At 35.7% G+C, this 14,014-nt stretch overlaps 1 protein-coding gene across 1 annotated transcript in view; it reads right to left on the bottom strand.

Moving 5' to 3' along the window:
• Positions 1–1,214: 1,214 nt before the first annotated feature.
• KNDC1 (kinase non-catalytic C-lobe domain containing 1) overlaps positions 1,215–14,014 on the bottom strand; it is a 62,872-nt gene continuing 50,072 nt past the window's right edge. Inside the window, exons 17-24 of the mRNA XM_086616595.1 lie at positions 12,926–13,329; positions 6,558–6,651; positions 6,349–6,446; positions 5,846–6,057; positions 3,709–3,822; positions 3,160–3,307; positions 2,734–2,917; positions 1,215–1,297 (exon numbers count right to left, since the gene is read on the bottom strand). Coding sequence (XP_086472721.1) covers positions 1,215–1,297; positions 2,734–2,917; positions 3,160–3,307; positions 3,709–3,822; positions 5,846–6,057; positions 6,349–6,446; positions 6,558–6,651; positions 12,926–13,329 — 1,337 coding nt within the window. The remainder of the gene's footprint in view (positions 1,298–2,733; positions 2,918–3,159; positions 3,308–3,708; positions 3,823–5,845; positions 6,058–6,348; positions 6,447–6,557; positions 6,652–12,925; positions 13,330–14,014) is intronic.

Raw genomic sequence — 14,014 nt, 5'->3', positions numbered from 1 at the left:
TCTTTCCAAAGAAAAGTCTCAATTGCGAAGATGCCAACTTCTAACCATTTAAAATAATTTTGCAGTGCTTGCAGTCTTGATTTTATAATCTTTTTCAATGTACTTAGTGAGCTATGTTACTTTTTCTTCCTTATAATTGCAAGATAATTATATGTGATTACAAGACAGGCACACGCATTATAGATCTCTGTACACAAAGATAACTTCACCACTTGTTACTGAATAAAACAAACCATCCAATCTGACACAAAATAACAGCCAGAAATCCAAACGCATCAAAAACTGTAGCCACGTAAGAAACTGAGCTTGATACTTAGTGGCACCACACAGTTTGTTTCTCATGCCTGCACCCCAAATCAGTATAAACCAGCTGATTTAGCCTTTGCCATTTAACAACCTGTAAAAGATAAGCTGCTTTAGGTGTTCATTCCCTATCCTTAGACAGAAAAGTCTACCACAGGTAGTGCAATTAACAAGTACTAATTAGAAGCTAGCTGAATCCACTGAGTATGAAAGAAGTAGATCATAAATCAAACATAATTAGGTCCATGTGGTTAGGTGAAAACATTAATTACCTTTGAGCAAGTAATTTAAATAGGTTGGTAACCACTCTAATAACTAAAGAAAAATTCTTATGTATCTGTGAACACTGATACTTCATCTGTCTGACAGTACAAAATGAAGATTGCACAGAGAGGTTGTGGAGTCTCCATCCACATTCAGAACCCAGCTGCACATGATCCTGGGCAACCTGCTCCAGCTGACGTTACTCAAGGCAGAGGGGTTGGACTACAAAATCTTGAGAGGTCTTTTCCAACCTCATCTATTCTGTGATTCTGTAATGGTCACTGAGATTTTATATACATACACACAAGCATTATCAAATAGTTCAGAAATCATTACAATTTTTTCCAACAAAAATAAAACCTCTGAAGCAAGCCCCCTAACCCAAGTCTTCAGAAATATTTTGGCCTGACCCACTTTAAATTTCAAAGAAATCACCTTGCAGATGTGATCTACCACATACACATACGTGCATAGGTACAGATACATACGCATGTACAAAATCTCTGAAATTAAAAAAATTATGTAAACAGACTATCTATTCTGTCAAAAGATATTTAAAATGTTTCTCTCATCCTGAGTGTATTAAAGGAGTAATATAGTAAGTTATTGTGCATCAACGGAATAGATGGGCTGTTAAAATAAGCAACTTACTTTTGGACAGCAACACATTTGTCTTTAACACCAAGTGCTCTTGAATTTAGAAAGTGTACTGGATGACATTTATGAAATACTTCCTAAACAAAAAGAGCAAGACATATCTGTTGTTAGATCTAGCAGTTTTCTAAAATGCTTGGGGATAAAAATGACAGAACTTTTCCCTCCCTCCTCCGCCTTCGGCAAATTTATCAGAGGGATCACAGCCTAAGAATAGAATTAACCATTCTAAATTTTACTGTAGAGATTTCAAGAAAAAAACAGATTATTTTAATTCAAGGTCTTATGAAGTTTGTTTGAAGCTTATTGAAGTTTATTGAAATAAGCTTGCAATAAGGTTGAGAAATGGTAGAGAAAGTAAGCTGAACATAAAGTAAGAAGACAGATTATTTGTACTTCCAAGTAAACCTAGCCCTTTGTACCTGTTGCAGTAATGTCAGCTGACAACAAAGCTGTTGTGCACTGTATTCTATTAAGAGATATGGTCCTACTTCATCTGCTTTAGCAAAGGAGACTGGGAATTCTTCTGTAAAACTGCTATAGCATGGCTTTGGCAAAACTGATGAAATAGTGTGCAGTCGCTCTCTCTGATATTGTGTAATTGGTCCCATACCTTTGGAAAGCTTCCAGTTAAAGTTCTGTAGAAAAAAAAAAATGTAAATACATCTCCCCTTGATCTAACTTTCTAGAATGTTCTGTTAGAGAAACACCTTTGTGGGTGCAAAACTCTTCAGCGAATCTTCAAGGTTAGCCACATACTAATTGGTTTATTCAACATTGTTATTTTAAGCTAATATAGTAAACACAGTTGATGAGTCTGAGCAGGAGGTTACCAGGATCTCAATCAACAATTTAAACTTCTGTCTATTCAAGCTTGCTGCCACAAAATAGTTTATATTCTGAAGTTTCATATTTGATGTTTTACTTCTTACTATCTCTTTCTATTTCTTGTACTCTTTTTGGTGAGAATCAAACAGTGCTTTCCAAAGCAATATTTTTTTTTTTTCATTCTTTTCCCTTCTTCCACCTTCCAGTATCATTATGATGCAGTGACAATAAAAGAAGTCCATGTTTTCTCTATTCTGCTTGCCCTTTATTCGTTGAATTTCCATTATACTCCATGGAATTCTGCACCCTTATCAAGAGGCTGATTCTAAATTCAACATGCACATTATTGATACATTTGACTTCCATGCGTCATTTTTATCACTCTGCAGAGAGATCTTTTTTTTTCAGAAAAAGCCTACAGTATGCTCCAGCTTCTGGGGTTACTTTCACTAGCATACTATATGAACCAGTACATACAGACAAAAGTTCAGAAAAGTTTTTGCTACAATCTTTGGAGTTCAAGCAGAAAAAGTTTAGGCCTTAGATATTTTAAAAAGAAAATGTAAAATGCAAGTACTTAAATTTTACTATATCAAGGTGTAGACCCTAAGCTGGATACTCTAGTTTTTGTCAGAAAATAATATATAGAAAGGCGTTCCATATACTGCAGTCTGAAGAAAAGACATGCCTTTCTGGAAACATCTTCTGAGAGCTTTTTACATAGAGAATGTAATGTTTTTCTGTCCCCCTCGCCCTCCTCTTCACAGTTGTCCACACTGGAGCACTGATGAGCATTGTCAATTTTTCCAGCAGAAGCATCCTCAAGCAATGACAGCAAGCGCTCACCATAGCCATTTAATGGAGCAACCTGTAAATGCAAAACACATTAACAGAATATTGAACCCAACTTCCCATAAATTACAAGCAGGACGTAAGATTCATGTCTGTCTGAAAACCAGACATACTGAACATAGCTGTCAAAGATCACATTATTTTTCTTTTACTTTAATTGTTATTAGGACAGGTTTTTGTAATAACAATCTTACATATATCATAACTGACTTCAATTTACTTTTTTTCCTTAAAGCTTCTACTGAAATTCTGACTTACCTTGGAAGAAATAAATTCTTTCAGGGTACACAAAAGATCAGTATTTGTTGCAAAGTCTACACTATAGCAGTCTTCAATCCAAGCCTGCAGGATGTAGAAACTGCGGTTACATATTTTAGTAAGTGATGTGGAAGGATCCAGGCTTGCACTGGTGAGAAGAAAAAGGCACTTATTTCAGCAAAATTGATATTCAATTCCAATTTAAAAATAAGCATTGAAAAAACCACAAGTATTATTTGGTATTTACTGTACTAACTTAAACTCTTACGTTTCATGTCTCTAGAATCCATGGTTCTACAGAAACAAAGCTGTGGTTGTACTTACAATCCATCACAACAACTGGCAAATTAAGACTCAGTTTTAGAAGAAAAGTAGTAAGCGCATTGTCAAATATAGCACTTGCTCTAGTTTCACTTGTCAAGAGAGTTTTACAAAAACAAACATCAAAATGCAATTTAATTAAGCAGTTCTTTTCAGAAACAGCTATTTGCCATTGGGACTGGAAGTCAATTGGGCTTTGATAATGTTTTTCACAAGAAATTACTGTACCTGGATAAAGAGCTGCTGATTCTATCAAGAAGAAACTGTAAAAATTCTTCTTGTGTGCAGAAATAGCGAAATGTGTAGAGAAACTGCTGTACATAACCTTCTAAAAATGCGTTTCTGTGAAATACAAGAAAAACTTCAGACAAGCAAGAATACAATTTCTTCTTGCATTAGAGTACAGCAACAGCAAAAAAATCCACAAAATACCACAAATTAATAGTGATTTTAAATTCTCAAGCTCTACATAAAACCTTGATTCCTTTTTATGTTATTTTTACACATCAAATATTGTGATTGCCAACACTGAAAGCATAATCTGTTTTAAAAAAAGTTTACCTACTTGCAATTTTATCAAGAACCACATTGACATTTTTGTTATTAAGTTACATTCTAAATAGTATGGAAGAACATATTTAATTTTCTTTTTTTCTGTCATCTCCCTTGATATTGTTTTAAAAGATTCTTATTATAAACAACAGCATAAAAAGTAGATATTTTAAGCAAGGAAATATTTTCTGTAGCTCTAATTGGAGCAGTAGCTGCTTTAACAACAGAATATACTTATTATACACACATGAAAAATGACTACATTTTATTTTTTTTATATACATAAACACACACACTCTCAAGGTCTTAACACAGTCATGTCTCCTTGATGTCTTACAGCTAACCATGGAAGCTTGGGTTTAATGAATATGGAAGCTCTGATTCCAAAACAATTTGTTCACTTTGTGCAAAATATTAACTACCAGGAAAAGCAGCACTCAGGAAAGTAACTGGGTCTGAGGACGAGCTGGGAGAAGTAGCTGAGAGGAAGTTGCTCCTCCTACAGTGGCGAAATCTGATGGAGTCTCTCAGGCAGTTTCCATTCTTCATATTTGTCTTGGTTTTGTCTGGGACAGAGTCAGTTCTTCTTTTCAGCAGCTAGAAGAGCTCTGTGTTTTGGTTCTAGTTCAAGATTCATTATGAGAAGAAAGTCGATAGTGCACTGATGTTTATACTTGGCACTGAGACCTCAAGGACTTTTCAGCTTCTCATGTTTTTGCCAGTGTGCTGGCAACAACAGGCTGGTGGGGGAGCATGGCTGGGACAAAGAGCCCACAACTCCCCTTACGATTTGAACTTAGACTTAAGATTCACAGCTAAATCGGCCAATGAAGTATTCCATATCATGCAGTGTCATGCCCAGTATATGGATGAGGGCTGACCAGAAAGAAGGGCTTTTGCTCTTCTGGGGACTCTCCCTCTCAGACTCTGGAGTGCTCTCTCTCTCTTTCATTCTCTTTTTGGGCCTCTTGCTTGTCCAGGATTGCAGTGTTGGGACTTACCTGTTTTGAGATCGTTTACTGGGATGGGACAAGCGTTAGTCAGCAGGTCATGAGCAATTACACTGTGCATCACTTGTTTGTATGTATTATTATTATCATTACACACATATATATATTCCTATATTATTATTATTAAATTGTTCTTATTTCAACCCACGAGTCTGGTTCCCTTTTCCCTTTCAATTCTCTTCCCCATCCCCTGGGGGTGGGGGAAGGTGAGCAAGCGGCTTGGCATTTAGTTGCTGGCCAGGCTAAACCATGACAATATTATTACAGCTCAGGTACCTTAAAACAACACTGCACTCATCCTAGCTGAAGGTTAAAGGACATCTTTGTCCCCATTTAAGCCCTGAGATAAACCTGCATCTAGATCAGTCCCAAGGACTAGGGCAATAATCTGTAAAACAGAACCTATACGTTTTCACATCCAGACTCTATTTAGTAAGAATTATCAAATTATATGTTCTGACGAATTGTTATACTGCTGTCAGTAACGTAAAGTCTTGATTCCATGGCAACTATCAGAGCAAAACCTCAAATAAGGAAAGGCTAAAAAAGTTTAAAGTTAGTAGTTTCTGATTTATTACCAAATGCTTTGATTTTTAGTCAAATCCAAATTTAGACTGTCTTTTGCCATTTCCATGCCCATTTCTGTAAATAAGTGTTCACAGAAACAACACTAAACTTGATACGAGAGAGGAGAATTTATACAATATTGAGTAACTAGGATTTATCATGGAGACTACTTTTTCCTGAATTAGCAACTATGCCTCAACCCACTCCCAATCAAGGCTGTGCAAAATATACTATACCTAGAATACAAATAAGCCATTAAACCAAGCGGTGTACCAGCCTGCAGAACTCTCATTCCATTTTGATTATTACATTGGTGTTTCTCTGTATTATAGTAAAGAAGCAACGATGACTCATCCATAGGTGCCACATCCATGGTGTCAGTTCTCCCATTATGAATGACTGTAGGCAGCACACAGGATTCCACACCCCACTGCTCTGCATACATGATCTGCTCAAAGATGCAAAGCCATGAAAAAATAAAACATAGGAAAATAAAGAGAAAAATCCACACAAAACGCAGTCACCTCAACTTAAAGCCAAATTGCATTTCATACAATTGTTTTTTTCCTTTTTAAACAACACTAGTATCAATTGCTTTTAATAATTCTTTTACATCTCACTTAATTTGGCATTTTGACACAAAATATTGCACATTTCATACACTGACTTGATCAGACAACTACACTGATGCAGTAACAAAATGACAAATTCAGCACAAGCAAAATTAAGCCTGACTTGCCTGCACATATTTCTTCACCAGTTCAAGAAACTGTACTTTCGACTTCATCTCCTGTAGCTGTCCTCTCAATTTGGGTAACATTGACTTAGTTTCAGGACCTTCAGATTTAAAACATACAACATAAGAACGTCAATGATTCTGATTTATGGAAAAAGGCCCTTAAAATACTACATGCTCATTTCATCACTGTCAAGTTGCTGTAATCTTACCCTTGCTTCTTCTTTCTTTCTGCAATAGTTTCTGGTAAAACTTTATGGTCTTTCTGTAATTTTTTGTCTCCATCATTAGCAATTGTTCTAGCTCCTATTTAAAGAGAAGGATTCTGATGAGAATAGTAAATGCAAGGTTCTAGTAGGAAACTGAAGTTTTATAAGAGAATTATTTTGTACAAGAAATAGAATATCCAAACAGACAAGAATATGATATTAACTAGGAAAAACTACATTTCATACCTACGCTTATAGGTAAGATACAGCAGGTATCATCTGTCCCCAGAAAAGCATTAGTTATGCCACAGTTCTACAACTTAAGAACTGGAGCTGGTTTGTGTATGATGAGACCTCACTGAAGTTTGCCTGAATCCATTTATATAGATATGCCTTTAGTTATAATTGAACTTATCTTGTTGTTCTTAGCAGCATTTTTAGAAGTCACACTCAGAAGTAATCCAGAATTAAAAGTGATGGATTCCAGAATCAGTGCAGACCCCAGAAAGCTGTTAAGCAGCTGACCTATATTTGCAGCAAGAACTGAATGTTTGACTGAAAGCAATGGTTTCCAAACAAGTACAATTATGTTATATTATACAAGGTCAGAAGGCAGATAGGAGAGCTGCTCGTTAAATAAAGGACATATCAATTTTTAAGTTCAGCTTACATATTTTATATTTATGCATTTTACATAATTGAAAAAATAAACTAAATTTCTGTATAATTATCTAACTTAGAGCAATGGATAAAACAAAATAATATAAAATTCTCAATAATATAAAATTTAATGTAAACATTTATATTTGTTTGCATATCAAAGGTTTAATTATTTTACCAACCAATGAAAATGGGCCATTCACTTTGGGTTCAGCTTCTGATTTATTATGAAACAACAAACATGATGTGTTGTGCTTTATAGAAACAGTGGCTTTTGCACTTGGGTCCTAAGCTAACTACCAGTGGCCCAGTTACATGAAACAGCATTTTAAATGGAGTAAGTTCACTGAATGCCACAGACAGAACTCCCACAAGCAGTGATCAGAAAACACATAGCTTAGAGCTAACATATCAAACAACAGATTGGTAAATAGGTTAGCTTTAATGGGATGGACTTACTAGAAATTAATTTGAGTTTGACAAAACCTGTCACTGTTTTTCAGAAAAGCTCAAAAGGTTTAACAACATAGTTCATTAGCAGCAAGAGTCACAAAAAGCCCTGTGGATTTTTAAAAGACTTACCACTACATAGGCATCACATAGAGGATAGTGAAAGCACAGAAAAGCTAGTATCCGGATTCTGAATTGGAAACTGCTTGCTTTTCCTTAAAGGTTTGGTTTTGTTTCACCAATTAAAGTGAGATCAAGTTGATTAAGAGAGGATAGTAAATGCACAGAAAGGGAATCAGAAAGAGTGGTCATTTTCTGACATCTGGAATCCTATGGACAGAAGTGGTTTGTCCCCTAAATAATTTCAGGTGAGTAGCAATGAAGTCAGCAGCAAATTCCCAGTCTATTCCACAATATCTTCCATATTAAGTAGGTCTAGAATATAAACACTTTTGATGAAGCTATACATTCAATTGTTCTGCTGCCTCTGAAGTATGTTTAAGTTGTCAGGACATTTTTCTATAGAACATCCCTTAGTCTAGGGAAGAAAGTAATGATAGAGTGATTCTGTTTATTTGGGAAAATTGCAAATTCCAATCTGTCCTTGAAGCGTTTTTTAAATGCTCAAAAGTGGCTCCACCAAAGGATGCAGAATATTGGCAGAAGGAAAAGAGAAAAGGAATGGGAAAGGGAAAACTGTGGCTGGAACATGCAAAATTTGCACTAGAAACCTCCTAGTCACAGCTTGGGTGGACTGAAGTTTGGTGGAGAGTCTTCCAAGTAGCTTACAAGATCTGAGGGATAACTGAAACCTAGTGTGGGCAAAGGGGAAAAGGGCAAAAGGTAAGGACAAAGGCTTGGGGCTGCAAGAGCATTGCACCCAGTTTATTAGACTACAGAAAAAAAGCTGCTCTTTTTGTGAGGGCAGACTTGGACGTTGTCCCAGAGAAACTGCAGCCCTGGTGGCTGCCTCCTTTTCTTGCGCTGCTGCAACAAGTTGGTTGGGTTTCCCTGGATGCTCTCTGTATGAAGGTGCAAAATCAGCAGCTCCTGGACGACAGGTGATGTGAGGCAGGGGACATACACTTAGAAAAGTTAGTCATTAGGCAAGCAAATGTAGATTAACCTTTGCTGACCTTAAGAATGGCAATGAACCATCTGATAAGCACCTACGCAGCAAAGCATTAATTATTTTAATGACATTTAAAGTGTCACTTTGATCCATAAATATTTTATTTTTTATGCTACCTATTTCACCTTCCTTCCAACCAGAAGAGTACCTATTACCATTTTTTTAAAAATCATAAAAGCTTGATTAATCCTACTGTTATTACTGTTCATCACATAACAAATGTTTTACTTTTTGCATGTTATTAAATCACAACCTATCTAAGCTGCAGACAATATCCAACAGGTTCCAGTAGAAAACTAGAAAAGTTAATTATTTGTATGGCAGAATATCTAATTCTGTCATAAATATAATCATAATGTCCTCAAACCTATTTACAGGTACACAAAATTTAAAAGAGACAAAATAAATATAATTGCATTTAGTTTTAGAAGGTGAATAAAGAAACATTTGAGTCATATGAATACTTTCATTGGAGAGGTAAGTGTATTATTGAGATGTACATCTCCAAAACTGCAATTTGTTGTTTGGTGAGACTCTCAATTCAGTACTCGGTTCCAGTCGTAGACTAGACTTGAACCGACCAAGCTGACCTATCCCTATGAAAGGATCGTGCCACTAAATCAGGACAAATGTAGTCAAGCTCAAATGTCTATCTTTAAACATTCACTCCTTGAAATAGCAACTCCTAAACACTGCTTTAGCACACTGTACAGCAAAGCCGTAGAATCAGCTCAACTTTATTGCTGACTTTTTAAAAATCTGTCAGAGACCTGAGGCAAAAAGTAGGTTGATGCAATCCTTACCAGACAACGAAAACGAGACTATAGCTAATCAAGGAACTGGTTTCTGAAATAAAACTGATTAACAGATGATTTAAACAAGGAAGGACAGGGTGGAGGCAAACAGCTCTACCTTGCAAGAGAGGCACAACTTTACTCCAGCAACTCAAACCACCTTCCTGCTTGAAACAGCCATTTACAAGCCTTACTTTGGACTTCGTAGTTGTCCTGGACTGGATATGGGACACATTTTCTCCACTAGGTTTTACAGTGAGAAGTTGGCAGCTACAATAATTAACTTTTCTGAGCTGCTACTTTGGCAGAAAACTCATGTTAATTTTCACATTGAGCCTATTTTTATTCTCTCAGTCTTTTGGTTCAGAGAGTGCATAATTCCCTTGAAATTTGAATAGCTCTTATTAATTGTTTACACATTAACAGTGTTAATACCTCGTAAATGCCAATGATTAACGACCACATTTGTTTTCTAAATAACATATACTCCAAGTATAACACATGTAAAGGTTCATATTATTGAATAAAACTGGCTGAAAACACTTTGCTGTACAAATAAAGCTGCTGGCTACATCCAAGCACAACAATACACAAGGACTTATAAATATTAAGTCCTACCTCTATCAACAGTAGCAGCAACATCTGTATTGTTCAAAATGAGATATGAACTGGTCTTTGTCAGCTGCTGGTATAAAGATTAAAATCGGGCTATACATTTTCACAGCTTATTTGTAGTGTTTGGTTTGATGAATTGGGCAGCAGAGACAGCAGAAAGAAGCTGGGCAGAGCTGCTTATCATCTACGTTTTGATAATTGACTGCCTTACAGCTAAGAATCATCGTCTCCTGACTGCTGCAATAGCAGAAAAATAAATTCCAGTTTCATATTTTTTCTCTTTCTTCTATATATTGACCAGTTAAAACGCGCAACACTTCATCTTGTTTCAAAGATATTGCCACTAGTTTATTTCAGAAATTGCCATGACTGGAGAGTTTGGAAAAACGGGAGGATTTTAGGAAGGCTTTCTTTGCTCAGGTTAAATGTTCAAGATTGCAGCAACTGGAGCATTATGATTCTGTAAGTTTTTATTTTAAACACATTTGAAGGAAGCTGAGTTTCACAAAAGTCAGTGTTGTAGTAATGCCAGCAGAAAAATTACAGTTATTGATGCTGCAGTAGTGAAAGAAATCAAAATAGTCACGAGATCAAAAAGTAACTGATATGTTGAAGTATCTTTTGTTGAATTTGTAGTGACAAGACACTTCAAAATAATTTTTAATAAAAAATACAAATACTATACGATATTATTAAAAATATTTTTAAGATTATAATCCTGAATATTTTAGTATACCAAGACTTTTATATATAAAGTGTACAATAGAGAATATATGTACCTGCACATACATGCTTTTTTGTGAAAATTAACTTTTCTTTCGCAATGCATTTGAAACATTTCTGTGCTGTACAAGAGTATTTAATCTTCCGTTAACCTTCCTCTCTGAAGAAAATGGTGGAATATAAACTGAATTTGACTTCATAATTGAAGATGACAGTTTATAATTGTATTCCTTGTAACTTGTACACAAAGATCTTTCACAAATTAGTAAAGACTATTTATATACCATACCAAGCTTCTATTGTCTGCAAATAATTATTTTATTCTTGTTTGTCCACCTGGCCTCATATGCAGTCCAGATGACATACATTATTTCGGCATTACTGGGACAGAATAAGATTAGAGCCTAATTTTTGTCCAGCTATTCAGATTTCACACTAATTTCAGATAACACAAGGAAGATTAGTTCACTTATCCTCAGAGTAGAATGCATTTTTTCACTATTGGAATGTGTGTTCTCTTGCTCTCTAAATGAACTGTTTACTAATTGCTAAACTGAATGAATTGCACTTTGTATCAATAGTAATCTTCCTCCAGTACAATGTACTGGGCACGAACACAATATAATTTTCTACAGAGATACCTCATGACTATTTTCACCCCAGTCTCCTGTATGATTGTCGGGTTAGCCAAGTTCTTATGCATTTATACATACAGTAGCAACGTATAATAGTATGCATCAATTTCATAAGCAAATTTCAAAGCAGAATGTCAGCAACATAAATCTTGCTCCGGCAGGGGGATTGGACTAGAGGATCCTTTGAGGTCCCTTCCAATCCCTAACATTCTGTGATTCTGTGATTTTTATTGTATGCCTGTTAAATAGGGAAAACAATTGCCAAGAATTCAGAAGATAATTCATCCTTTTGAATCAAACTAAATTGCTGAATAGTCTGTAAAATCTTGAAGTAAAAAAGACTTTCTGTTGAAACAGAAAAATGTATTTAGATGCTTATGAAAACTTTTTACTTGTGAACATCTGTTCTTCAGTCAAGAATTAGTGCTTCAAATAAGGGAGATTATGCAAGCCCATTTTTCTCTAAGTGGCAAGTTTACGTAGGATTAAACAGCCCTATAGGATTAGAAATAGGAATTTTTGAGTAGATGGAAATTTTTGAGAGTGACTATATTGAAAATTTTTTTCTTTTTTAAAAAATGTTTATGTATTTATTTTTACATAAACCAATAGTAGGTCAAGTTTCTTGTGCTATTTTCTCCTATAGACTTACATCTGAACATTAAAGAGCAAAAAAAAGTAGAACATCCTTAGCGATTCAGGCTTTAACTTGCCTAGTAACAGAAATAGTTATGTTTTTTTACTGAAAACTGAAGTGAGGTCACAGTGCTTAAAAAAAATGAATGTAAATAGATCCTTTGGGATTTAAGCTGGCTACCTGGAAACAAAGAAGTCTAGATCATGTTCTCAGGTGTTCAGCTCTACTTTGTTGAGCTCACTTTAAAAATAAAGCAACAAATGCAACTAACTGTCCACAGCAAGGAAATCCACAAAGGCAGTGCAAACCCTGATTCATCTTTGTTAAAAATGTATCCGGCAGAAAAGATAGGGATACACAAACTAGACAAGGAGGACCTCCTGAGGGCTTGTGATACACACCAGTCACAGCCATTCTTAGGTATTTTCTATATGATTACCACCACGTGGTTGGCGCATATGCAGACAGTACTTTTCCAGTCAACTTCAGAAAGAGAAGATGGGTCAGTGACTACCAAGTTCATGTCAGTGCTCTTTATTTTGGAATACTACCCTTACCATGCTTTATTGATAAGACATCACAAATTTTGAGGATTTTAGAACACTTAAGAGTCAGTATTCAAAGGAAGAAAGGGAGTTTCAACTCACTATAATACAATAAATATTATCATACTTTTAACCAGCAAGTAAAGAGGTATCTTAATGATTTTAAATCAATGTACTCACCACTTTTTTAGCATCTATATTTTGTGACTCACTTGATTTCTGTTTTCCAAGGTTTTTCATGTAACAATGAACTTCTGAATCAAAACATTCAGCTCCATAAAATGCACTGCTCCAACCAGGACTACAGCTGTGAAAGTCAGGTAGATTGGGAGACACAAAGCAGCTGTTTCCAGCTATCTTTATTATGGTCTCTTCCTCTGGCTCTATATTTTCTTCTGCAAAGCCTGGACCAATACAACAGCCGTTGCTTTGTAAACATTGCCCCTTTTTTTCTATAGGGATAGTATTCTGCAGCCTCAAATCTTTTTTGAAATTATCCGAAGGTGACTCATCAAAATCCATTTCAGCTAATGATGTATTTATCATAGGCTCAGCCTTCACATCAAAGGTTGCTTCCCCTTCTCCTAAAGAAGGTGTATGGGGACGAAAGAAATAATGGTCATGTGCTGTGATGCATGCTTCGTTGAACTTAAACACTGCACACACAAAATACAGTTATGAGACTACCTACGCCCCCCAACAGTAGCACTAGATGCTTATTTTGTCTTTGTGCTTTCTTTTAGAATCATAGAATCATAGAATCGTTAGGGCTGGAAGGGACCTTCAAAGGTCATCTAGTCCAACCCCCCTGCAAGGAACAGGGATATCTCCAACTAGATCAGGTTGTTATTTTTCTCAAATAAACATTGTAAAATGATCAAGGTTAAAGACATTTCAGAACTAATAAGCTTTGCTCAATATATTTCTGAAAACGAGAAATATGTTCTGTGCATATACAACAAGTATTTCAACAAAGTATAGTACAGAAGCTTTAAAACAAAAGTTAAACATGTCAGACCAGTGCACACATTAGTAAAAAGCTTAGCTCTTGAGATTTTTTTCATCCACAAGTCTTGAAGCTTGTATTCCATATATAGAGGGCAAGAATACTTCATAAAGCCAAAGGGGACACAGACGTTAAACTTTCTACTCCTGTAGGACTCACTCTCTTGAGCTATGGTGGGACTTCTTTGCAGTTGTAACGGCTACTATCAACCTTGAGGGACTGAGGCGACAGTCAAAGATTGGTATGATGCTGACAGGAGCTTT

Source organism: Tauraco erythrolophus, chromosome 9, assembly GCF_009769465.1.
Source record: "Tauraco erythrolophus isolate bTauEry1 chromosome 9, bTauEry1.pri, whole genome shotgun sequence".
NCBI lineage: Eukaryota > Metazoa > Chordata > Aves > Musophagiformes > Musophagidae > Tauraco > Tauraco erythrolophus.
The sequence above is the reverse complement of the archived record's forward strand: the minus strand, read 5'-3'. Positions and strand labels throughout refer to the sequence as shown.